The sequence below is a fragment of the Morus notabilis genome, unplaced genomic scaffold (assembly GCF_000414095.1).
Source record: "Morus notabilis unplaced genomic scaffold, ASM41409v2 Scaffold884, whole genome shotgun sequence".
Taxonomy (NCBI): Eukaryota; Viridiplantae; Streptophyta; class Magnoliopsida; order Rosales; family Moraceae; genus Morus; species Morus notabilis.
Window position 1 is genome coordinate 4755 of NW_010361302.1, and position 26574 is coordinate 31328.

The 26574-nt window shown below is 32.3% G+C and overlaps 3 protein-coding genes across 4 annotated transcripts; 2 read left to right on the forward strand and 1 right to left on the reverse strand.

Moving 5' to 3' along the window:
* Nucleotides 1–708: 708 nt before the first annotated feature.
* On the reverse strand, nt 709–4370 carry LOC21400366 (uncharacterized protein C17orf53 homolog). The gene is made up of 7 exons (XM_024166400.1): nt 3965–4370; nt 3793–3863; nt 3162–3224; nt 2947–3048; nt 2770–2835; nt 1666–1744; nt 709–1234 (listed from the first exon to the last, which is right to left on the reverse strand). The coding sequence occupies exons 1-7, from the start codon at nt 4335–4337 to the stop codon at nt 756–758; spliced, it is 1233 nt and encodes a 410-aa protein (XP_024022168.1). The 5' UTR covers nt 4338–4370; the 3' UTR covers nt 709–755.
* A 9225-nt stretch (nt 4371–13595) lies between these two features.
* Nucleotides 13596–17325, forward strand: LOC21400367. The gene is made up of 3 exons (XM_024166399.1): nt 13596–13670; nt 16091–16450; nt 16538–17325. The coding sequence occupies exons 2-3, from the start codon at nt 16100–16102 to the stop codon at nt 17141–17143; spliced, it is 957 nt and encodes a 318-aa protein (XP_024022167.1). The 5' UTR covers nt 13596–13670; nt 16091–16099; the 3' UTR covers nt 17144–17325.
* A 1840-nt stretch (nt 17326–19165) lies between these two features.
* Nucleotides 19166–23414, forward strand: LOC21400368 (protein C2-DOMAIN ABA-RELATED 4). 2 transcript variants are annotated; one of them, XM_024166392.1, is made up of 4 exons: nt 19166–19403; nt 20012–20107; nt 21009–21344; nt 23314–23414. In XM_024166392.1, exons 1-3 carry the CDS (start codon nt 19230–19232, stop codon nt 21297–21299), a joined length of 561 nt encoding a protein of 186 aa, XP_024022160.1. In that variant the 5' UTR covers nt 19166–19229; the 3' UTR covers nt 21300–21344; nt 23314–23414. The 2 variants fall into 2 exon arrangements, with proteins under 2 accessions (XP_024022160.1, XP_010097555.1); XM_010099253.2 differs by lacking the exon at nt 23314–23414 and having other exon boundaries at nt 21009–21723.
* The last annotated feature ends 3160 nt before the right edge of the window (nt 23415–26574 follow it).

Below are 26574 nucleotides of genomic sequence, written 5' to 3' on the forward strand. Positions count from 1 at the left end.
TTTAAAATAATTTTATTTCTTATATAAAAATAAAAATGAAAACGTTTTCAATCTCAAACAGAAATTATTTTTAAAAATACGTTTGATAGTTTTATCAAAAAATTATTTTAGTATAAAAAAACTCATTAATGTCTCTCTCTTTCTCTTTGCTCAAGAGAGAAAAAAACAAAAATAAAAAATAAAAAACAACTAAAAATCATTTTTTATTTCTCTCATTTTACACTAAACTAAAAAATCGTTTTCATTTCCGTTTTTTGTCTTTATTGCGCTAAAAGTTGTTTTAAAACATTTTTATTTTTTCTCAAAAAACGGGAACAATTCCAAACACGGCCTAAAATTTTCACGGCAGACTCCAGCTTTTTGTGATGTATCAACCTGGTAACACCAGCACGATTGAAAATGACAAAAGAAAAAAAAAAAAAAAAAGGAAGAATATCTTTAATAGAACAAAATTTTGCTGCCATATTTACAATAATAGAGCAAAAAACTTTTCAAAACAATTTTGCAAACGAAAGTAAGCGTTTATAGGTCCTATGAACATATGCATTACAATCGTCCAGCACGATTGAAAAAGACAAAAAAAAAAAAAAAAAAAAAAAAGGAAGAATATCTTTAATAGAACAAAATTTTGCTGCCATATTTACAATAATAGAGCAAAAAACTTTTCAAAACAATTTTGCAAACGAAAGTAAGCGTTTATAGGTCCTATGAACATATGCATTACAATCGTCGCAATAGTAGAATCTTTCATTGCCTCAGTCGTCAAACACAAAAAGTTCATCCAGCTGCTCATCTGTCCACTCTGGGGGTGAGATTCTTGAAACTGGCAGCTTTGTTTGTGGTTTAGTTCCACTCGCAATTTCAGTTTCTTGGTCAGCAGAGACTTCAACCAGGTTTGCTGTGGCATTAATGGTTTGTGTGCTATGTGAAGAATTATCTCTTTCAGCCGGTATCCAAAGGTTAGGCTGTTTATCTGTCACAATTACGTGGTCACTACAAGTATTCTCTGTAACTGCAATTTTTTTGAATGAAGATTCTTTTTCAGTATTGGCAGTTGGGTTTCTGGAATTCTCGTTGCTAAAGCAGCTGATGTCTGGTATTGTGTTGCCTTCTAATACTCTGTTACCATGCACACTTCCTCTCCGCTCAGATCTTTTTCTCAGATTACTCATGATTCCTTCGGTTCTCTCCTGTGTTACCATTATCTGTGGCATACGTGACGCATTGCAGCGTTCTGTAATAAGGGGGGAAAAATTAGAGAAACTGTTGGAAGAATCTAGAGTTTTAGTAGTTGTTAGTTGTAATTATTTGTAAAATCTATTTATAGCTACTTAGATAGTAGCTGCTAGATGAATAAATTTCTGGTACTTGTATATACGTTTGTATCCTCAGCTTGTTCAAAACAGATATACAAAAAAGAAAGTTCTTCCTTAGAAACTAAGAAAGACAGTTCAATTTAAACAAATAGACAAAAAGAACGCAGGGAAGGGAAAGACTTCCTTAGAAACTAAGAAAGACAGTTCAATTTAAACAAATAGACAAAAAGAACGCAGGGAAGGTAAAGAGAGAGAGAGAGAGACCAGATTGGTAAAAGATCAAATCACTATTGCTGCAAGAATTAAGAAGCTTAATAAGTAAAATGAAGGACAACACCAGACTAATTACCTGAAGTTTCAGCAGCACATCTGACTGATGAAGATGGATAGTTCGTCTTTGAGGGAGGGCCACTGTCCTTAGACATGACCTGTAAAAATGTAACACGTGTCAAGAAAAATGATTAGCTATACAATCATTATCAAGTGAGTGAATGATAGTGTACCCTTTTGCGTGCTTTATCACATCTTTGCATTTGTAGAGCTTCACTCTGCTCTCTATCATTCCATTCACAATCATAACTAAAGACCTAAGGTTCAGTTTTAATCACAATTTTATATCAAAAGAATATAACCTCCTAAATTTGGCTCAATAGTTGTCTTGTGTGGATTTCGAACACATCTTGTCATTAGGGTGTAGAATAAGCCAAACAAGTAGAACGCACTGAAGAAGTAAAGTCCTTTTTCCCGCTTTGAAGCAAACATATTTTCCAAAAGGATAATGAATGGTTTTTACCAGATGAAGTGGATAAAAATTGACACGATCTAAAGAAATTAAGGAATTGGCAATTTTGTATACAGCTATTGAAAAGAAGAATTCCTACGAATTTTTCCACTGCAGTTACCTGCAAGTAACATATGTATCTAACAAAGTAGGTGAGGTTTCATGCAATAGCTGGAAGACCAGAAGTCTCGTACTCGCACGGAGGGAAGCTTGCCACCCCAAGGACACGTGAAGGACAGAAATTAACTTTAATATCCTTCCTCAAATACCAGTACTCAACCAGCCTTCAAACTGTTGTCTAGTTTCTCTTCAGAATTCCATATTAATTTTACATCTAGTTTCAATTTATAAGTCAGTTAATAAAAACATGTGAAGATCCTTATCTCACACAGAAACCATTGTTTAATCTTTAACACCAAACAAACTGTTACTTATAAATCTTTTCTTTGCCAAGTCTCTTTGCGGACTATAACTCTTTGATAAAAAAAACATGACAAATCATCACCAATCTTATTGCATTTTATTTGATTTGTATTTTTTTTTTTTAATTTCCATACCATAACCTGTGATGCATTACATCTCTAAGAAGTCAAACAAGATTGAAAAAGAAAATAGTGGAGCAGTTTTTGCTAGTACCTCAGTATTAAGGATGAATATTAAAAGACAAAATACCTTGACCACATTGTTTAGAGTAATATTGAGATAATACGCAGAGCGTGAAGGGGCAAATACAGCAACCTGAAAAAAATAAAAACAATAATAATAATAATTACTCAGTGTACCATGTTTGGTATCATTGATATTCATGGCATGAATAGAAATATGGTGAATATAAAATGAAAACGAAACCTTCTTGAGTACTAAAACAGCACCAACGGATATGATCTTCCCAAACTCTTCATCTAAAAGAACTTTGCGGTGGATGCTAGCACCCATTGTACCTGAAGGGTCCTGAAATTAAGTCATCAGCCAAGCCATGAAGCAACAATCCATATGAATGCAGTAAACTACATAATGAAAAAGAAATTCACACTCTACTAATGTTCATATCCCAATAAGTTTACCTTCAGAGTTACCATCAAATCACCAAGACCATTTGGAGTACAAGACTTGATAAGAGCAACAACCTAGGAACAAAAGCCATATTATTGTACAAGTATACAGATAAAAGGGAAAATATCAATAGATTTGTCAATTAAGATCAAGAAAACCTAGGGAAGTCACTGATCAATTCCAATTCAACCATGTGGATTACCATTATATGTTTTAGTTGTGGTAATTAAAAAAAAAAAAAAACCTCAGTGTGTTTTATCTTACTGTTGTCTTCCACCCTGTATTTTCAGAAATGCTACGCGCATTCCCTATGTTATACAAAGCATATGAATGTTTTGCATATCGTGCTAAAACTATCCTCTATTTCCTAATCATGTTCGAGACCTCTCCGGAGAAGTAACACCATTTGCAAAACATAAGGAGCAAGTAAAGTTCTTTAAAAAATAATAATAATAAATAAATAATGAGGCGGAGTTTAGCATTTCAATAAAACACATAGGAAGTTTTTGTTATCATCCCTAAGTTTCTGCTTCTGGAAATTAAAAGCTTTTGTTTGTTACTATTTCTCAGCAACCAAAAGGATTTCATATTTTCGATTTGAACGATTTCACTAATAATTAAGAAATTAACAAAGTAAAATACCCAATCCACTTTGTCAGTGTGAATCCCCTTTTTGATCGACCTCGGAGGCGTTCCAGAAATCGCCATGTTACCTAACTCAAACAAACCAAAACAAGAGAAGAAGCGAAACGAAAATTAGAGAAATAAAAACCAAAATTTGACGATCCAAGAAAGAAAAGTCCAAAATCCACACCTTCTCTTTGAACAAAATCCAAAGCAGAAAGCCAGGGGTTACTGGTAAAATCGTCGTCGTCGTCACAGACATCGCCATTTTCAAGAACCTTCCTTATGTACTCCTGAGTAGGGATCGGATCTTCATCGCCGGCGAAGGACCAGTCCTTACGGGCTCTCCGGTGCATGGCAGCTTGAACGGCGCCGGCGGGACCGGGAATGAGCGGCGGCGAGGGAGGGGAGGGCTTGGGCTGCTGAGACTGAGAAGGAGAAGATGAGGATTGGGAGAGAATAGGAAGGTCTTGGTTATGGCGCTTGCAAGGTCGAAGAAAGGGAGTGTCAGAGTCGTCAATATCTAGGGCCTCCCAGGGTTCACTGTCAATATGATCCTCCATTTTGGCGCCAGGAATTTGTTACTTCCGTGTTGCGAAATGAAGTAGCGCGCGATGTTGTGAGAGAGGGAAGAGAGGAATTGAGCGGTTTTGCATGCAGGGGCTTTTTGGACATTTTGGACAGTTTGAAGGGCCCGCTTGGGTAGAGAAGCAACAATCAGGAATAAGAATGAATCCCTTCGTGCTCACTAAGGTGAAAGAAATCACCCCGAACCAGACTATCCAGTTTTTTTTCAGGTTAAAATCAGCCCAACCCGCAGGTAGGGTCGTGGGCCCAAGACCATTACCTCGTTTAACCTTACTCAGCCCAAAATAACCTTATGCACTTTTAAAAAAAAAAAAAAACCCTATATCACCTACCTCTCTCTCTCTCTCTCTCCTCAGCCCAACCCGCAGGTAGGGTCGTGGGCCCAAGACCATTACCTCGTTTAACCCTACTCAGCCCAAAATAACCTTATGCACTTTTAAAAAAAAAAAAAACCCTATATCACCTACCTCTCTCTCTCTCTCTCTCTCCTCTCTCTCTCTCTAGAAACACGCTAAAGTGAATGAAAGTGTTCTTTTTCCACCGTAAAGAACTCTTCTTTCTTGGCCATATCACTTCTTAAATGTGAATGCTTAATGGGTTTTCTTCACTTTCCATTCACAACCATGTTCACCATTTAGAAAAGGATATTAGGGTTTTCTTTACTCTGGTTCATTGATTTTCTGAAATGGGTTTTTGAGGAGTTTTGCTCAGACGCAGATTTTTGGCAGTTTCGGGAGTGTTTGTTTGTTTCTTGGGATTTTAGTGCAATTCCGACATGAGGAGCATTTATGGAGTTTATTTAGTAGCTTTGCTTTGCTTTGGGATGTTTATTTGCTCTTCGTGCTAGGATGATTCAGAGAATGCCAGGAAGAATGTCGCACTTAAAATTTGGAGTTGGTTTACCCGAAGTAATCTGGAAGACCCGAGGTTACCCGAGGTAACCGAATGGTATACGGGTTCTAAAATTAATTAATTGTTGCGGCCCAACATTTTCTCAGGCCGATGATTGCAGGCTGGCCCAAAATAAGCCCAAAAACTGACCCTACCGACTTTCACCCCTAGTGCTCACCAAGGATTGAAAAATGGACATTTGCACCGTTATTTCTGTGGAAATGTAGTTCATGTTTGGTTTGAAAGTTCAAAATACAAAATCATAAAAATTTTAAATTTAAAAAGTTTTTGTAGAGTATTTTTTTTTTCTTAAAATTTAAATTTTAATTCAAATTAACTGGTTTGAACTTTCAAACCAAACAAGCATGTAGTATATTTTCTGCTAAATATCTTAAATTTTCTGTGGAAATTTCATTAAATATTGATAGTTTCATGAAAATATCCATTTTCATAAAAAGTGTAGTGTTAAATGGCTAAATATCGTGAAAATTTTATAAAAATATCTGTAAATTTTTTGAAAATATTTGTAATTTTAAACATATATAAAAATTATAATTTAAATTTTAACAAAGTAAGAGTTTTGTCCTTTTTATTTCAAACTTCATGTATAGGCGTCAATATTGTTTAAATCAATGATGTGTTTTAGATACCTTCAAATTAATTATAAAAACTTCTTTTGGTATTGATAATTTATCTTCTTGTATGAAACTACGAATGTAAGGTGTTTTGGGTTAGGTTGGCTTTTAGCTATTTTACTTAATTTATGAATGCTTATTTAATATTTAAGGTATTATGATCACATTTTATTGTGCATATTTATCATATAATTGGTATTTTGATTAGGAAGCTTATCTAATTTATATACTATTAGCTATTTTAGAGTTTCTTGAAATCTCATTTAAAAATAAAGTGTTTTTATATGAATTTCTGTATTTTACATCAATTTCTATTAAAATTGATATTTCTGTCGATATATCCACAAAATTTAAGTACTAATATAATTTTCATGAATATTGATATTTTCATCCTTTATACTCACAAGGCGAAATATTGCACATTATGTTGTAAATAAGGTCTATGTTAATGTTAATTTGAGTACTGAAAATGCAAAAATGATATATTTCACGCGTGTTTTTAGTTTGTGCTCTAATTTAATATTTGGTATACTTGGTGTAAAATTTTCTATTAAGTATAGTTTCTGACAAATTTAATATTAAAAATAGTGTTACACTGAAGAAAGATTTATCTACTCAAATGTCAAAAGTTAATATTAGCACATCAATTATGCATGGCTATAAATCTTGTGTTGCTGAAAAAATAACATGAATCTTTATGGTCTTTATGTTTTAGATTCCCTAACATTGTTTTTCGTACATCATACATTATTTTGCGTTATTAAGATTTTTCTCTTTTTAGGTTTTTCCTTATTATGGCTTTGAAAAAATAAGCATAAATTTACATGTAAAACAAATATTTCGAGTTTACCTTTCTTTTTACAGAATTCAGAGGGAAACTATTTGGTGGCAGTGGTGAAGTTAGGATTTATTTTAGGAGGCACAAAGTAAAAATATTAAAATCGCTAACATAGTAAACTCCTAATACTATTAGCTTTTTTTTTTTTTTTTTTTTTTTTTTTTTTTTTTTTTTTTTTATTAACTAGTTATGAACGTGTAAATTAGATTAAAAAAACCATTTAAAAGTACCTAATATGTATAAAAAAATAGTAGTTGAGAGTGCCGTAAACAACAAAATATTGATTAAGTACATAGGCACTCATTGGAAGGAAAAAAAACCTACATCAACAAGGCAAATTAGAGAAAATGTGTTTATGAGAAAATAGTCGTTAAGAGGAAAAAAATCTTTAATTAGAGGCACATTTGACAAAAATTATTTTAATATGTATCATAAAATTTTTTTATGAGGTTTACTTTTGATATAATAAAGATTATATGAAAAAGTCTTTTAAAGGGTACTAATTTGAAATAAAAAATGTTTCACAGGAGTAAATTTGAAAAAAAATAATAATTCAATTAGATACATGTAAAAGTAATATATTTAATAGAAAAAGATAAAAAAAAATAATAATTGAGATTGAATTTTGTGAGGTTATATTTAAAATTTGACATGCCCCCGGCTAGGGGTGGCAATTCATGTCACGTGTCGTGTTTGTGTCGCATTTTGATCGTTTCTTTCTAAATTTACAGTCAACCCGAATACGACTCGTGATACGAAATTTTTTAAAAACCGCAACACAAACACGACAAGACCACTTTACGAGTTGACACGACACGACACGAAAATGACCCGTGACACGAAATTGACTCGTGAACCCGAAATTGACACGAAAATTGTATACTTTTATTTAGCTTTTTACATATTAGAAATAATTTAAAATTCATAACACACTAAATGTAATGACTGAGAAAATCTTGATGTTAATTAGTGTAATTTACATAATTAAATCATGGATTTCCTAGATAATGACATATTTTGTTTATGGAGTTAATAATATTATTCCAAAATTCTATATATAAAATTTTATGTCATGACTTGGTCGATAATCTTCACCACAAATTAAGACAGGAGAAATTTTTTGATTCGACTATGACTCGTAATTCTACTCATAAGAATTCCTGAGTATTGTATAGTGTTAGCATTACTCTGAGAAGCACTCTAACATTTAAAAAAATCCTTAATTGCCAATTAGTAAAAATCAGAGTTATGTGAGTCTCGTTTTCAGTAAAAAACCATAAAGCCAGGCTCGAAAATCGACATTGTCGGTTACCATGTTTTACTGAGAGTTTAAGACACGTATGTTGAACTCAGATTTTAAGTTATTTTAAGACATCTTTTAAAAGTCAGAAAATAGCTCAAATAATATACAAGATTTTAAATCTAAACCGGTATTAATTTCTACCGAATATAGTGTAGGACTGTGTTTTAAAAATCACTGGAAACATTTGTCCTGAAAACTGATCCAGAAATCACTGTCAGCACAAGCTTGATATGATGAAAGAGGACTTTAGTGGGAGACAATGATGAGACATGAAGAATTAAAAAGCCTTTTGAGGTGCCACATTTTCTCTTTTTCTCCTTTTAAGTGGCGCTTATCTTAGTGAGAGTTAAGCCAAAGTTTAGTTTAACTAAGTTAGATTAAAATGATTAGGATAAAGACTAATCAAGATTAGTCTAAGTCTAAATAAATGATCACTTAAGTGCATTAAACCTTTCTCAACTTTTTCTCTCTTTTCTTGTGTTGGGCAACCTCTTCCCTCTCACCACCTCTCTCAAAATTTTTCTTTTTCCACACTCAAACCCCACTAGCCAAAAGTACTAAAAGGAGAATAAGCATTTGGTAGAGTTTTTACAAGTGATCTTGAAGGGGTAATCTCTTAGTTTTTCTTTTCTTTTTAAGAATGTTCAAGTTTAGATTTTTATAGAGTAAAAAGTTTAAATCTTTGTATTGTAGGACTTTCTCATTTTGGTGGTCAAAATCCTTCCTCTCTTAAGCCTTGTGGTAAGACTTTTAAAAACTTATCTCGATCTCTTAACTTTAAGAACAAAGTTTAGATTGTTTATAAAGTTGTGTTTTATGTGTATTAAAAGGTTAAATCTTCACATGCATGGGATTTTTAACGCTAGATCCATGTTTCGAAATTGTATTTCATGTTTTAAGGTTTTTGTTTTGTGTGTTTGGAACAAGTTCTAAATTTTTCATGTTAACCTTAAGAGGATAATGATGGAAAAAATTTAAGTTGGTAAGCTTTATTTTCAAATAAAAATTTTTAGTCTACTTTGACTTAAAATTCTTAGTTGTTAAATTCCAAATTGAGAAAAATTATGTTTCACAAAAGTTGTAGATCTTGATGTGGTGAACATTTTCTTTTGATTGGAAAAAATCTCGATTCTGCCCCTAAAATATGTTTTTAGACGTTTTTCCAAAGTTGCCAAGAAATTCATCAAAACTGTCCAAACTGTCAACTTGAACTAGTTTTTGTTTTGCTGTTTTTGGACCCTTTAGAGGGAAATTTTGGGATTTTTGAGTCACTAGTTTTAAATTTTTTGACGTTACGAATAAATCTCCGTGACTGCAAAAAATCACAATTTTGACTCTAGGACGTGTTTTCGAGACATTATCAAAAACTGCGTGAAATAATATTTGTGCCCTTGTTATTTTAAGATTTAAGCCCCATTCTGAGGCTGAACCTCATTTTTCATGAAACACGAAACTTTTAGATCATATTAAGACGAAATAAGAAGTTTTTAATGTGTTACAAACTTATGGTTATCTTCTAAAAAAAATCACTAAGTGCTTACGGGTCCAATTCCTAGTATCCGACGATATTACTAGCAGTAAAATGAGATTTACTAATGATTTCAAAATAATATTGGATTGAGAATTTTTAACACTAAGTACAGGCCCAACACCTATACTAGACCCGCAACTTTTCAAGCCTAAGTCAGGCACGCTAGTGTAAAAGACCGTTGTAGACATGTTGGAGATTAATGAGCCTTAATACAATTTTGGGCCCAATCTAAGAAATAATGTGAAATAGTAACTTACACAAAAATCATGGTAAATAACTGATTTAAGTTAAGACCGATTAGCAAAGGCAATTAAGGAAAAATATATGATAAGAATTTATTAAAACGATCCTTGTAATGCAAAAGAAGTTAAATGATCCCTATTTAAAAAAGGGAATATTTCTAAGTATAGGAATGAATTCCTAAATAGACTAAGCTAATAGTTTAGCTTATAATGAGTCAAATTCACACTCTCAATAGGTTTTCTTTATAGAACACAGCAGTAGAGGTTAACCTTAACGAGTAATATAATATAGTCGCAACCTTGACTGATAGCAGGTAAGTAGGAATCTTGCTTACAGTATGAATAAGTTTTAAAGTGAAATCTATACATAGCTTATATACATGTTTATGCTCTATAATATATAATATCATTTCATATCATGTAACATGCTCACTAATGAAATTAATGAGAACAGATTAAAGTTGAGTGTCTTACCAACCTCCCGAGATTGGGGGGCTTATGTTCAGGGAAAAAATGATGAAATGAATTATGGTCATGGTGTAGTTGGGGACCTTACAAACCCTCTGTATCCGCTGATCGCGCGTAATCGGTGCGAACACTCGGGCCCATAAGAATTAATAAGTCAAGTTCATAAAAGAGCATAATTGGTACATGCATTACTGTTATGCTTTAAGTATTTTGTTTTTAGTTAGCGATACTTAAATTCCTACTTACTAAGTATAAACTCACTCCTAAGATGTATTTATACTATAGGAAAGCAACAAATGAAAAGTGAATGATGAACAATGCGCAACAGTAGGCGAGCAGTGTGGAGAATGAGAAATGAATTCCGCTCGCATTTTTATTCCGCAATATGTTTTACTATAATAAGATCTTTTTAATTATATGTATGTAGTATGGTTTTAAGAAGACCGAGACTTCACTTATAATTTAAAAGTTAATGTATGATCTTTTGAAAAAAAAAATCTGTAAATTTCACTTTAATTATTAAAAGTATTTTAAACTACTTCATGATAGTAAGTTTAAGAGACGCCTTCCTAGATTGGGTCGTCACACTAAATTACAATAACTTCAATTGAAATTAAGCAAATAATAGTATAAAATTTTGAGTATAACTATCATGATATCATAAGTTCATCATAAAATAAAAATATATGTAATGAAAAATGTATGTATTTTTTAGTTTTTTACGAGTTTCGTGTCATATTCGGGTTAGGCGGGTCCAACTTGATATTGACCCTTGTTTTTCGTGTCAATTTCAGGTCGACTCAATTCTAACCTGAACATCTTTTTTCTCAACCCTAACCCATGAAATTCGTGTTATTTTCGAGTCGTGCTGCCGTGTCATGACTTATTTTACCGGTCCTACCCCTAACCCCACCTCCCTCCACTACTGGCTAAAGATATCCCAGTAAAACTTTATAGACTCTATTGCATATAATTATACCTTTTCTTCACGTTATTAAAATAATAACAAAAAGCCTCTCCTAAAACTAATATTTTTTTCCATTATTAAAGACTAGTTGAAACTTCGCATAAGTGCTCAAGATTATGTAGGTAAATATAAAATGACAAAATGCAGCAAATAGTATTTTTTCTTATCTTAATTAAAGTAAATAGCATATTTTTATGCTCTTTCTGTGCTACGGTACTTTTGGGAGTACGGGTAGTCCAGGTAAAAACATGATTTACTATTAAGATTGAAGAATGAGAGTAGAGAATGAGAGCCGATCTCTATATTTATTTGCTCTTTTTTATTGTGAAATAGGAGTAAAATTGGTAGGCTCTACTCAAATTTAGGATTGAGAAATGAGATTAACACTCTTATGCCCCCCTTGGAATTGAAGCTCTCATTCTTAATGTTAACATTAAATTACTATCATACCCCTATTTTACTTATAAATATAAAATTCAAAATAAAATTCAAAAAATAATAATTAAAACATATATTTATTATTTTATTTACCTAATGTTATAATATTAGCCTAATTATTGTTCACTTGAATATAATAAATATGTAATTTATTTGTTTAATAAATTAATCATATATTTTAATGTTTAACACTATTTTATATTTTTATATATTTTATTTAAAATTTAAGGAGTTATTTTTATATTTTAAATAATTGTACAATTTATATTTATTATTATTACCCTATTATTACACTAAGTATTTTAATTATATTAAATATTTTAATTATGATTAATTTTAATATAATAAGTGCTCAATTTATTTTTTAAATTAAAAATATAAAATTGATTTAAGGGGTATATTCCTTCTGATTATGGGTGTAAGTAAATACATGAATGAGATTTGGAGTCATTTTGATTCTAAATCCTATCACTAAGTAAATAAATTATTTCGACTCCGATTCCTTATTCCAAATCATATCCACTTCAAATCTAGCCAACTTCGATTCATGCCCATTCTGATTACGCGTAGGTAAGTATGATGATTGTGGTGGAAAAATCTCTCAATCTTTGCTCAAATATGCCTAAAATCGATGAGAGGTATTCATTACATGAAGAGATTTTAACCTATATTATTGTTCAAAATTCACAGAAACCGAACACGTGAAATATCGGCCCTGTTTATTTCTGTTTCCGTTTTCATTTTTTACATTTTTCGAGGTTAAAAACTGAAAACGTGTATAAAAAACGCGTTTGGTGAAAAAAATTTTACAAAACAAAAACAAAACCGTTTTTGTCGTTTTCTGAAAATCTGAAAACGAAAAAAACTTATTTTCATTTTCTCCTCGTTTTCCTTTTCTCTCTTCAGCCCACCAGACCTCGACTCCACCTCGTACATGAACGTGTATCCTCCTCCTGGCCTTTGCAGATTAGGAAGAAGCGTGCTCGATGACCTCGCCGATGTATTGTGACACCCAACTTTTTTTTTTTAATGAACCAAAAACTTTGCCCTTGTTTGTTTCTGTTTTCATTTCTATTTTTCACATTTTTCAAGACTAAAAAATGAAAACGGAAACATAAAATGCGTTTGGCCTAAAAGTTTTTTAAAAACAAAAACAAAACCGTTTTTGTCTTTTGTGAAAAATTAAAAACGAAAAAAATGTATTTTCAATTTCTCGTTTTCGTTTTCTGAAAAACGGATTTCATTTTTTTTTTTTCATTTTCTTCTCTCTTTTTTCTGAAATCGTTTTTGTCTTATATAATGATGTTTATTCAATATATTTATTTAATATATTATTACTTAATATATTTAATAATATTATTTATTTAATATATTATTACTTAATATATTTAATAATATTATTTATTTAATATATTATTATTTTAAATATTATTACATGTTTTTAAAAATTAAACCACCAAACGCAGTTTCAGTTTTTTTTTTTTAAATTGAAATCAATCGCTGAATAAAACTACCAAACGCATTTTTAGAAATAATTCTAAAATGAAAATGAAAACGTTTTTATTTTTATTTTTATATAGAAAATAAAATTATTTTAGAACCAATTCCAAACGCACCCATCATTTTTTTAGGAGTAATGGGATTCCCGTTCCTCTCTCTGGTGGCAGCCCCCTGGAAAGGGATTCCTTTCTTTTCTCATTCCATTATTAGCATAATAGTCTTACAATAGTAGAGTTGATTCCTTGCAGTCCCAACCAATTTTCCTTTTTCCGAAAACGGGAAATCTCAAATAGGAATCAAACCTTTGAGGCATCAATAATTTTTTGTAATACCACAAATACCCATATACAAAATAGAAAATGAAAATTTTAAAATGACTAACCGTGTCCCTTAACTCTTAACATTTTTGTTTCACTCTCCACCAAAAGCCCTAATCCCTATCTCGTTCTCGCCAGCAGTATTTCAGAAATCGGAGAGTTTTGCCCGAAACTTCAGGTACGATGCGATTGCGTCATTCTTCATTTTCTTTTGGATTTCGATTGTGGTTTATCTATTAGAATTGGATTATTTCCCCATATTCTTTTGGGTTTTGGTTTGATTTTTGATTTGGGTCTTGTTTTGTCAAGGTGCTGGTTCTATGATCAGTTTTCATGTTTTCTCTTTCTATCTCTCTCTTGTTCTCATCTGTTTTTTTTTTTTTTTTTTTTCCTGTTCGTTTTCTATCTTTTTGTATGGGTACTTTGCTATTTTTATTTCCCCGTTGATTCACTTTTGATCTGATTCGTGAGCTTTTCAATGATGCGAGCAAGTTTAGCAAGGGAAAAACAATAACAAAACAAAACTAATTGTCCATTACATGAACCGTATTACTATTTGGCCCCGATAATCCTTCCCTAACCATTAAAGTCCTGCTTGTTGGCAGTTCAATTAATGTGCAAATGAATCAATCTTGATCCATTTTTTTCTTATTTGTTATGATGATCGACTTATATATCAATTTATCAGATCATATGATTGTTTGCTTACTGTTCTATTGTTTTTCCTTTTCTTTTCTTTTATAATCTTTTATTTACTTACTAATATGCTGGTTTAGATGATAAATGAGAAAAGAAAAAGCCTTAGGGCCCCCAAATGGACGGTAAAATACGACAAGGCAAAGTAATATTGGACCCCAAAACTGGGTATTATTTGCGATTTATACATCAATACTTGGTTTTGATGTAAATAATTTTTTTTTTATGAAAAAAATGAAAACATTAATTATTATTGCTCTTATCTTAGTGAGAAAGTGGCGAACAAATATATGCTGATTTTTTTCTCCTCAAAATTAAGCAAGCATTTATTTCATAAAATTTTTTTTGAAGGACATTTCTTTCATAAAATTTTAAAAAATATATATGTATATATTTTGATTATTGCTAAAAAAATTAATAACCAAACACTATTATATTGCTTTTGGAGCCAACAACACTTAGAATTACAGTTCTTAGAATTACAGTTAACCAAACACTCATCTTCTTTTTGTCACAGCTGCTTTTCCCTTTACCATTGTTGACAACAATTCTTCTAAACCTACAGCATTATCAAACAGGACCTAAGTTTATTTATTTTTATTTATTTTTCTAAATCATATTTTTGAGTGAATAGGAAAATATCCAATAGTGGGCCCTGTTTTCATTTTTTTTTCTTTCTATGTTCTTAAATATTTTTAATAGAAATAGTTCAATCAAATTGCTTTTTCTAGTGATCAATTTCATTTTAGTTTACAATTGGGAATTTAATGAACCGTGTTGGATTGGTACATTAGAGCTCAGGAAGTTCACTTGCAAATTACAGATTGGTTGACCGGTAGGGAATAGGAAAGAAGATATACAACGAATTTTTATAATGAGTGAAGATTTTGAATATATTTCTTACAGACCTAGATTCGATTTCTTCTCTCTTTTGTAGGGTCCATCTTTTAGAACAGTGAGTAGCTTACTAGCTTATCAAATTGAAGCCAATGGATTTTGGGTTTCTCTATAGTTTTGATCTTCTTTTTATTCATGTTGTAAATGAGATTTTAATTTGTTTACTATTAATTTTGGTTTTCTGTACAGTTTTGATATTGTTTCTAAAGTTTTAGAAGGTATAAGTTTGAGAAAATTTTAGAGAGAAGACGAGAGGCACAAGGAATGTGTGAAAGGCTCAGCAAGTTACTGAGCCCAGAGCTAAAAATTAGTTATATAGCCTTGAGAATCAGTTGCAGTACGGTGAGGAATCAGGCTGTTACCTGTACACTTCTGTACGATGCTAACTGACTATACAATTAAGTAAAGGATAACAAATACTAACAGAGAAATTAAATGTACAAGCCAAGTTCTCTCAACATTTCTTATATAAACTATACATGTTTGGTTGGTTTGTTATGTGGTTTACAAGATGTTGATTTAGATACTCAATTGGTCTGTGCGAGAGTGTTCTGTTGGAGGAGACAAATGTTCAAATTGACTTGCTTATTGTTGATTTTTGTGTGCTGCATTAAAAAATAACAAAATGAAAAAAAAAGAAAAAAGTTTCCATAGCAACTAGCAAGTTTATGACCAAGTTAAAAAAGTGTTTTTACTTTTTATTGTTTTTTGTTAACTAAGCCTTGTCGTGGGCAACAATAATTTTGACATTTGATGCTTATGAAAGATCTGCAGGTTTGTGTACTTGTAATTTATATGTTTGCATTCCTTTCATTTCTGAGCCAAAGCCGCATCTTCTGTAAATTCAATTTCCACCATATTTACCATGGGCTTGGAATTTCAAATTTTGTTTTCAAATTTTACTTGTTTTCTTTTTCAATGGGATAACGTGGAGATCTTGGATTGATGCTTGTATTACAGAGTGAGGCTCAGATTGTTTGTTTGTTTATGGTCTTTCTTGTTCAGTCGTGTAGGATGCAGACTAATACAGAGACCATAGAAAGAGGAAGAGGCAAGAATAAACATTTTTGGACAATGGATGAGGACGCTGCATTGCTTGAATCATTGCATGAACTATATCAAAGCAGCAAGTGGCGGGGTGATTCTGGCTTCAAGAATGGGTACGCAATTCAACTGGAGACAATGATGGAAGGGAAGTTACCTGGTTGTGGATTAAAGGCCTCACCCCACATTGAATCGCGGATCAAAACGTTGAAGTCAAAATATTTTGCCTTATCTGAGATGTTATCTCATAGAGGCTTTGGTTGGAACGATAAACAGATGATGTTAATATGTGATAAACGTGTTTATAACGAATGGGTGAAGGTAAATCTGCACGTATCTTGTTCTGGTATTCAGTATATGCGTTCATCGATTTATCTCTCAAAGGTTTATGATGTGCTTGACTTGTAGAGCCACAGGGAAGCAAATGGACTGTATGGTAAACCATTTCTGCACTATGAAACATTGAAGGAGATCTATTGTAAGGAGCGAGCTAGTGGTGCCAATGTACGCAGTTCTATCGACAGGGATGACATACAAAGAGAGGATGCGGACCAAGAAGATTTGGACATTGTAGATTTGCAGTCAAATCCTGTTGCCGATGTGAATGCGGAGACCCAAGTTGATGGCTCAGGAGACTATGAGGTGTCATTTACTCAACAACCAAGTAGCCGGCGGCGTAAATCGGCAGAAAATAGTCCAAGTGTCTCAAATCGTAAATGTAGAGTTAGAATTAGGGTTGTGGAGGAGATGGGTAAGAGTTTTGGGAGTATGGCTGCTTCTATAGCGACAATGGCACAAAAGTTAGACAACGTTTGGTCAAATGATAAAGAGGTGGCCACTATGCAAGCTAAACTAGACAATGAGTTGACGAAAATACAAGGCCTAACTGAATTGCAAGTCTTTCGAGCGACAAACATCTTGGCTACAAAACATGATTTGTTGAGAGTGTTCTTTTCTATGTCTAAAGAAAGGAGGAGATCATATGTCTTCAACCTACTAGAGTATGGGCTCTAGCCGGCGACTTCCATGTGTTGTTTGCATGAATGTGCATAATTAATTTAGTTAATATATTTGGGATTATTTATTTAATTTTTGAAGCTCTACGCTGGATTTAGGTACTAATTCATTTAGGTTGTAATTAGGTTCGGTTAAACTTATGTTTTTTTTTTTTTAATTGAAAGAAAAACATAATGACATCCCCAACTTTTGATAATTACAGTTAAGGCTTTATTGATTTAACTTAATCACAATGACATCCTACAGAATTTTTAGAAGGCCTTGGATGCTCCAAAACGAAGCCTGGGATGCTCCGAAACGAGTAAAAAAGGATGTCTACCTTGAGTGGAATGAAGATTGTTAAAGAAAAACACAAAATAAAATTCTAAAAATAATGTTTAAAAACAAGAAAAAGTAAATGTTTTGTCTTTCTATTGCCTTAAGGATCCTTTTATGGTGGAATTCTAAAAAGTGCTTTACCAGTAGAGTACTGTTTTTTTACTGTTGAATTATTTTTTTAAAGGTCAGATCTACAGTAAGAGCTTGTAATTATGTACGACATATTATAAATTTTTAATACAAATATATACATATATGACTATTAAAAAATTAATTTAATGATTAAAAAAATAGTACTACACCGGTGGAGCACTTTGTGGGGTTCCACCATAAAGAATCTCTTAAAATTTAGAATTTTTTTTTCAGTTTTTTCTTTCTTTGTTTGAAAGGGTATTTTTGGTATTTTAAGGTCAAATTATGTTATCCTTTTTCTTCTTTTTTTTCTTTTTTTCTTTTGCTAGTTAGGTTAAATTAATGTGACGTTTAGTTCATAGATTTAGAATAATAATTCAAAATTATTTTCAATTTATATATATTTTTTGTGTAAAAAAATATTATAACGAACTATAAATTATAATTCAAATCAAAACACGGCAACTAAATGTACCATAAGATTTCCAAAATGCAGGGTCTATTTTCCGAATAAAACTAAAAATAACTCAAAAAATAATAAAAGATGCTGTTAAAAAAAATAAAAAGATGATATAATTGGTCAGACCTCCGTCCCACTTCGAGAACAAAAATGGGGTCCACGTTTAACGCGTCATTCGCGGCTTAACGACGTGAGGACTTGGGAGATCCACAAAATAACCTCAAACATATCGCTTCCAATGATTTCTCCACTTTCCCAACCGCGCTTTTCGCTTGCCTTTTACCCTTCGCTACAAATCTTCAAACTCTTTCGGACAAAACAACCTCTCTCCCCAACGCTCTCTTTCATTTCAATTCACCCCCAAAGAAGCAAGAAAAAAAAAAGAGTAACAATAATAAAGGACACACCACCCACAAACTTACAAAACTCAGGTAAGTTTATTTGGACATTGAAAGCGTTGTGGGCCAAGATGATTGTCGTTTGTTTTTATTGGTATTTAGTGAACGTTTAGTTTATAAATTCAGAATTATGATTCAGAATTATTTTTTATTTATGTGTATTTTTTATGAGAAAAAATACTGTAATAAATTATGAATCATAATTTAAATTATGACATGAATCCTCTAACCAAACACATTCTTAAAGAGTCAATCAATATACGAAGAGCATCACATTTGATCGACGAATTCTAGGGAGGATTAAAAAAATAATAATAATAATTACCGGTGGTTGATATCTATGCTTCATTTTGTTTTTGTAGATTTCATATTTCTAGATATCATCGCGACACTTGAAACTAAGGAATACAAATCATTAATTAACGTTTATAAAAGTCAACATTTATAAAATAAACGTAGTACAAATTGTCAATTTGGATTTACTTTTCCCTTTTTCTTTTCGTTCTCTCCGCGTTTTGAGAATATTTATACCTTAAATTTGATTGGCACCTTTTTATTGTCTGCTGTTTCAATGACATTTTTGATAATCTTGTTTTGTTTCGTATTCATGCAAAGAACTGACGTGCAGTGCATTTTGGGGGTGGACGGTTTGTTTGTTGGTTTTTTATTTCATAAGATAAAATAAATAAATAAAGTAAAATAAAATAAAGAGGGGGAAAGAGCAAGAGAGAGAGAGAGGGAGGGGGAGTATAAAAAGGAGGAGAGAGAAGAGGGGATGACGGATTCGCCAACGACACCAAACCGCGGAGGAAGAGCGTCGTCGTCATCGTCTTCTCTGATGGACAATCTTCTGGGGCTCCTCAGAATCCGTGTTAAACGCGGCATCAATCTCGCCGTTCGAGACGTCCGTAGCAGCGATCCTTATGTCGTCGTCAAGATGGGCAAACAGGTTTCTCTTTTGCCATTTTCTTAATACTATTCGGGCTTGGCATTAACAAATTAATTTATCACCATTTCTTTTTTTTTTATTGAAGTATTTTTCAAGTTAAACAGAGTGATAATGCCTGTCCCTTCTTCTCATTGTAGTTCTTTTTTTTTTTTTTTTTCAGTTTTCTTGTTCGATTTTGTTGTTTAAAAGTTGACTTTTCCCCCCCTAATGTATAATTCATTCATTCTTATTGCTAAATAAATTTTCATAAAAGATATTGCAATAAGTATTGGTGTGTGTCTATATATCTAAAATGGAATGTATATATGTTGATGTTTGTTGTTTTTGGATAAAACATAAAATTCCTTCATGGGCATGTGGTGTTTTTCACCAAAAAGTTTTTACTAGTTTTTTATATCATTGTCTGAGAAATTTGGAGTTAGAATTGTTGATTGTGAGGTATTTCACGGCGTTGCAAAATAGGGACAGAAATGTAGTTCTTCATTTCTTCAATTTGATTCCTTTGTTTGTTTGTTTTTGTTTTTTTAACAATTAGTCAAAAAAAAAAAAGTATTAGGCAGTTCCTTTTTGTTCTGCCTTTTCTAATTGAATGTAAACCTTTGATGCAGAAACTGAAGACACGTGTGATAAAAAAGGATGTCAACCCTGAGTGGAATGAAGATCTAACTCTTTCTGTCACAGACCCTAAACTTCCAGTCAAGCTGGTAAGCGATTCTCTTACTGTCATGATCGATATTTAAGATCCAACTGCCAAAAATTTAAAATTAAAAGAAAAAAGAGAAGAAGCAACAATGGGCCTATTCAAATTAATGATAGATATTCATATCAATATTATGTTAGGATCTTGGTTGAGTCTCACATTGTTAAAATATGGACTTAGCATGTGGGTTTATAATCACTTGGGCACCCTCTCCCTACAAGCTAGTTTTTGGGGATAAGTTTTACCCAAGGGTTATAACAATGTTCCTCTTCCAGACTTCCTTGTACTAGTACATTATTCTGAAAATACAATAGAAAGACTGTTGTTTGTGATGATGTAAATATTTTTTTCTGGTTATGAGTTGTTAGTTATATCATAAGACAGTTTAGTGTCAAATTTCTTCTTATGATTCTAGATCTGATGAAATGTTTGCTTATAGACTTTAAAATTTAGCGCCCTACTTGTACTCTTGCATTTGTATTTGGTATATTTTGTTTGTCTATTTTCCTTGCAGCAATGCTGTATCTCTCTATTGGAAGTATTTTCACAAAATAGTTCGTTTCATGTTGGTATGGTTAAGCTGTATAGCTTTTATACTGCTTACGTTTAAACAAATTTCTCTAAACTGTCTTTTTCACATAAAGATGTAGTTTGTTAAAAAAAAAAAAAAAAAAAAGGATTTGGTTAAATTATGGAGTCAGAGTTAAGAATGCAAAAAAGTTTGTTTGTCGAATTAAGATTTTCGCCGCTTCAAGATATTAGTTGAATAGGGAGCCAAAGATGGACATATTGAATCAAGTGCAGTTAATGCATCTATTAGATTATGTTATTGACTTACTTCATAGACCTTCAAGGAACTATCATGCGGTTAAGAATGAGAATTGTTTTATTTCTATGCGTTACAGACCGTGTACGATCACGACACGTTTAGCATGGATGACAAAATGGGAGATGCAGAATTCGACATAAAAGCGTATATAGAGGCTCTGAAGATGAACTTGGAAGGCCTTCCAAGCGGCACTATAATAACAAGAATACAACCAAGCAGGCAAAACTGTTTGGTTGAAGAAAGCAGCATCATGTGGAATGAAGGCAAGGTCATCCAAGATCTCTGCCTCAGATTGAGAAACGTTGAATGCGGTGAAGTAGAAGTCCAATTGCAATGGATCGACCTTCCCGGTAGCAAGGGTTTATAGAGTCTATGAGTGCTCTATCTGTGTTCTGTCCTGCGTTACTTATGGGTTAGTTTGAAGCTTATACTTTTACCGTTAAAGTGAAAAATCACAGAGTTGGATATATATATATATATAATGAGCTGACCTTGTATGTGTTTGTATTTTGCCTGTCTTATAGTCCATATTATAGGTGAAGAATTTTTGCTGCTTTCTAATAAACATAATACCGGAAATAGGCGTTCTTCTTATATTGTTGGAAATCTCTAAGCTAGCAAGTGCATGCTTTAAAATTAAACTTGCCCCTTGTTCAATATAGCCGTTGGGCTTTGGCTCTTTTATTACGCGTACTTCTCTTTCAGTGTTTTCTGGGTGTTTGTCAACTTGCCAGTTGCACATCCTAGTATACTTGTGTGTTTGCCTGCAAAATGCTTGTACCTAATTTCAAAACTTGAAAAAGAGTCTTGAAAAGCAGCTTTTGCACTCGTGGAAGCAAATGGTAATTTAAATGGTTTCTCCTACTTCTGAAAGGTTGCTCTTTTTTGGGATTTCAGTTATCTCTTTTCTGTTGTGCTTCAACAACTGCCGGTAAAATTTGGCATCATATGCAGAGACTCTATGAAGAATAGAGGTGAAAGTTTGGGCCGCCCAAAAAATGAAGGGTAGGCCTATCCCGACCCTAAAGCCCGATGACCTTAGGACCGGGCCTGGTCGCTCTGAAATTTTATAAAAGTTTTTTAATATATATTTTTTAGAAAGTATGTTCGGGCCAAGCTATGCTCACCTGAATAAGTTTTCGTGCTATAAACATAGGCCCCACTGGGCCGGAGGTTTAGGCCCGGCCGGGTTGGGAGCCGAGCTAATAATGTCGGGTCTCAGATTGGCCCGTAGCTTAGCCCAAACTTGCAACTCTAATTATGAACATATAACATAATTTATATCGTATCCTAAAGTAATACACATTAATAAGAGAATGAGAGTTAGTGAGAGAGGCTCAGAGAAAGAAAGAAAGCTTCAGTATTTAGCTGGAGCTCTGACAGTGCCTCCGGGTGTGTCGTCGGGCTTTGCGTCTTTGGACTCCTCTCGACGTCAGCTTTCTTGTGATGGTGGCTGCGCGTGGAACGGCACATCCGTTAGAGCGGATTTACACTCCCATAGAGTATTGATATGCAAGGTGGTGAGATTCTCTTGAAAACAGTGTTTCCTTTCTCTAATTCATTCGCCTCTCAAACCTTGAAGTTGTTCCTCCCAAATGCCCTTCATCTCTTCCTCAAACTTTTCACTCTCTAAACCATAGATGTCGTCATCGCGCTGCCGCCAAAACACAGATGACCATGCCCCTTGTCGCCGTTGTTGCATCATACCATTATAACTACCGGAATCCGAGTAATTTAAAAATTCTCAAAAGATTTGTTTTTGTAATAAAGGTTGTTTGTTTAGATTTATACATCGTATTATAAGCTTTTTTTGGTAGTATTATTTTATAGAGAAACTTTGTTAAGTCCTGTTAAGAATATTTAATTTAGATAAGTGAGGAGGATTAATAATAAGTTTCTTTGAACTTTTTAGTTTGTGTCGTCGTTACAAAATTTGTGTTGTGAGTAATCTTTTGATGAGGATGTTGTTTGAACAAAGAATATTTAATTTAGGTTTTTTAAGACTTTCAACGGTTTTTAATGTTTCTTAGGCACATTAGATGACAATTTTTTTAAAATCCGTTGTTAAATATGCCACATTATGCGGCAATTTTTTTAAAACCCGTCGTGTAATGTGCGTTTTTTGGAACCTTACAGTGTTTCATGTGCGACCTTCATCCTATGTCTTAGACATTTAATAACTCTGGATATGGCGATAGTTTGATAAACTATCGTTAAATCTTTTAACGATGGTTTTTAATCGTTGTCTTATCTCTAAGTTGTAGTAGTGAAAAAAAGAGTTGAGTGTGGTTATATAGTTTTTCATCCGTTTGTTTTTAATAAATGCAAATAGAAAGAACATGTGATTGTATTGCTTTTTTTTTTTCTATATATTTTAACAGAAATTCCAAAAGAAAATCCTAATTGCAGAGATAGGTCATCCATTTTGGAGAGTAGAAGATGAGAAGGCTTCGATTTGGTGCAACCCAGCCCATTTTCACCTTATTATTTTTGTCGTACACCTCAGCAACACTGAGCCTACAGATAGTGGTAGTTAAAAATATGGGTTGAGGGCATTTTGATCTGTTTAGAGGAAAAGTGAATCACACGTGATTCACATGCAAAAATCTGTTAAAAACTTGACGAAATCTGTTAGAAGGGTGTCAATTGCACTTAATTAAGGGGATGTTTGGTACCTAGATTCGTTTCCTGATTCGAATTATAGTTTGTGGTTCGTTACAATATTTTTTCTTACAAAAAATACACATAAATCAAAAATAATTCTAATCACACATAGTTTGTGGTTCGCTACAGTATTTTTTCTTACAAAAAATACACATAAATCAAAAATAATTCTAATCACATGATTCTAATCCATGAACCAAACGTCTCATAATTCAAGAGGAGAAAGTATTTTGTCAAAATTAATAAAATAAGGACTAAACTGTTATCAACTAAAGTGTTTAAAGAGTATATGCGCCAATTACTCTTTTAATTTTATAGAATAACTGTTTAACTCCTTTTTATGTACGTTTTCCCTTCTTGTTAAGATGTGCTGGAAACTGGAATACAGATTTATTTTACTTGATGGTTAAATCATTAGGAAGTTATTACTTTATATGATTTTTTTTCGTGCTAATTAAATATATATGACCTTTTACCACACATAGAATTAGATATTTGGTGGATGAACGCTGCTTCCTTCGTGGGTGTCAATTTCGTCTCCACATCATTAAGAAAATATTACTTTATATGATTTTTTTTCGTGCTAATTAAATATATATGACCTTTTACCACACATAGAATTAGATATTTGGTGGATAAACGCTGCTTCCTTCGTGGGTGTCAATTTCGTCTCCACATCATTAAGAAAATGTCGTTCGGACCTTCTAGTTTGTTTCTTACTTGATGAACATTTCAACCCTTTCAGCTTTCAGCATGCCTAATAATGATAAACAGGTAAAATCCTGTTTGCATAATTGATTCACTTTTGGGATGTTGATAAGAGTAATTTGTACATACCATGACAGAAACTATGTTCTTTGCCTGTAATTAATTATTTCAAATGGGAATGAATAAACAATCTTTTTCATATCTTAATCATCAATATCAAGTTGGTCAAATGTTTCTGCCAAACCTTGGATACTATATGTTTTATTATTAAGCGTGTGCAAGTGCAAATCTTAAACGCAACTTTATTGCAATAAGTGCACGCATGAGCGACATGTGTTTGTGCGTGCCTTGGGCTAATAGGGTAGGCTTGAAAGTAGCTAAAGTATCACATAGTTATTATTACATTTTTACTGTTTGGTGCACAGGTTTAGGGAGGACTGAATAGGACTAAATTTTAATATTGTATTGGTGCACATTTTTAAAAGACTGAATTGGATAAACTATTATCTAGTTCATTATTAAATCACCTTACAAGAGGATGTTACTATCTCCTACTGAAGTATGAGATAACTTTTGACTAATGCAAGACACTAGGGATCTATTTGTAATTTTTTATAAAATTTAGGGTCTAGTTGTAATTTTTTAAAAATTGAGGAGTCAAATTGCAATTTTTGTACATGTGAAATATTTTAAAAAATTAGATTTTTACCCCCTAATTTTTGAAAAATTACAAATTAACCCTAAATTTCAAAAAGCTTACAAAAATGCTCTTATTCTAATAACACAACACTAAGGATGGGATTAGATTACACTAAAATCGAACCCTATACTTTCCTATATATATTCCAATTCATTGTCCTAAAACTATACTATCCTATCCAACGCACCAAACGGAGCCTAAATACTACAATTGAAGTGCTAATTGTAAATTTAGTATTTGAGTGAAAAAAAACACTCTCGAAAGCAATGCTTGACATAAAGTTTTAACATATAATAAATTTGACATTTGATTGTTATTGGTTAAAATGTTTACTTTTTCATGTAATCATTGCAATTTTTACAATTTTTAATTATTTTTAAAATAAAAGTATAGATAAATTTATAACTTTTGTAATCATTACTTTTATAATTTTTAAAGCTTAATGATTATGAGAAAAAGTATTGATAAATTTTATTTTTCCTCTTGAATTTTGGTCTCTTTGTCACTTTAGCCCTCAAATTTTGAAAATTAATATGCGCACCCCCCAAATTTTAAAACATTACCAACTTTGCCCCTTCTGTTGGTTTTATTAACGGATATAATGACATGATAATTATTGGAGGGTTAATTTAATAGATTATTTTTGTAAATGTCTCTCAAATTATGTACTCTATTTAAAAATGCCATGTTCTATTAATTATACTTGCAAGGGCACGAATCAATTGAAATATAGATCAATGAGCAAATGTGGTCGAACCCGCAAGAATTGTTAAAATTATGAAAAATTACGAAATAACCTAGCCTAATTCTAGCCTAACTCAAGAGAATTCAAATTGTTTGGAGAAAGAAAACTAAATTAATGAAAGAAAACATATTAACGCAAGCAAATAAACTGAACCCATGAGATGAAAAATTAGAAACTAGCAACGTTTCGGAATACACCACTATTTAACTTGGCAATTCTCTAATTGCCACTTAATTCCAAAATTGAAGTCATAACTCGAAATCGATATCTATTGCCAACTTGCAGATTTAAAAATTAAGTGTTGTAGAGGTCGGATTCTACAACTAAGGGCCCGTTTAGTTAACTGATTCGAGTTTTTAATTCGAGTTAAGATGTGATTTTATGTGAGAACTTTTTACTGTAGCAAAAAAGTTAGATGTAATTGTTTGTGAGAGCTTTTTACTGTAGCAAAACTCGAATTCTAAACTCGAATTAACGAAATGAACGGGGCCTAAATTTATTAAAGGGCCAATAGCTGCTTGCAAACGTCAATCGAGATTGGTGGGCCGATTTGGTCTCTATTCTATCGGATGTTAGAACGAGAAAGTAAAGTGCATAAAAATAAAAGAACACATGGATTTATAGTGATCCACATTCAATGTGAATGCTACGTCTACTATAACGTCTCAGGACTTCACTATAAGCTTTCAAAAGTATAAGTACAATGGTGACGAAGAAAGAGAGAGAGAGAGAGCAGAAGGGGGTTTAGAGAGTGAATTTAGAGAGCCGGAGTAAATATGCAAAATGTGATCCCTATAATTTGTGGAGCAATCTTTATTTATAGCA

Coding starts and splice junctions, on each gene's coding strand:
- LOC21400366 (XM_024166400.1), bottom strand. CDS start 4,337: ATGGAGGATCATATTGACAGTGAACCCTGGGAGGCCCTAGATATTGAC. Junction 3,864..3,964: donor GGATTTTGTTCAAAGAGAAG/GTGTGGATTTTG, acceptor TGTTTGAGTTAG/GTAACATGGCGATTTCTGGA. Junction 3,225..3,792: donor ACACTGACAAAGTGGATTGG/GTATTTTACTTT, acceptor TTTTGTTCCTAG/GTTGTTGCTCTTATCAAGTC.
- LOC21400367 (XM_024166399.1), top strand. CDS start 16,100: ATGCAGACTAATACAGAGACCATAGAAAGAGGAAGAGGCAAGAATAAA. Junction 16,451..16,537: donor TTTATAACGAATGGGTGAAG/GTAAATCTGCAC, acceptor CTTGACTTGTAG/AGCCACAGGGAAGCAAATGG.
- LOC21400368 (XM_024166392.1), top strand. CDS start 19,230: ATGACGGATTCGCCAACGACACCAAACCGCGGAGGAAGAGCGTCGTCG. Junction 19,404..20,011: donor TCGTCAAGATGGGCAAACAG/GTTTCTCTTTTG, acceptor CCTTTGATGCAG/AAACTGAAGACACGTGTGAT. Junction 20,108..21,008: donor CTAAACTTCCAGTCAAGCTG/GTAAGCGATTCT, acceptor TATGCGTTACAG/ACCGTGTACGATCACGACAC.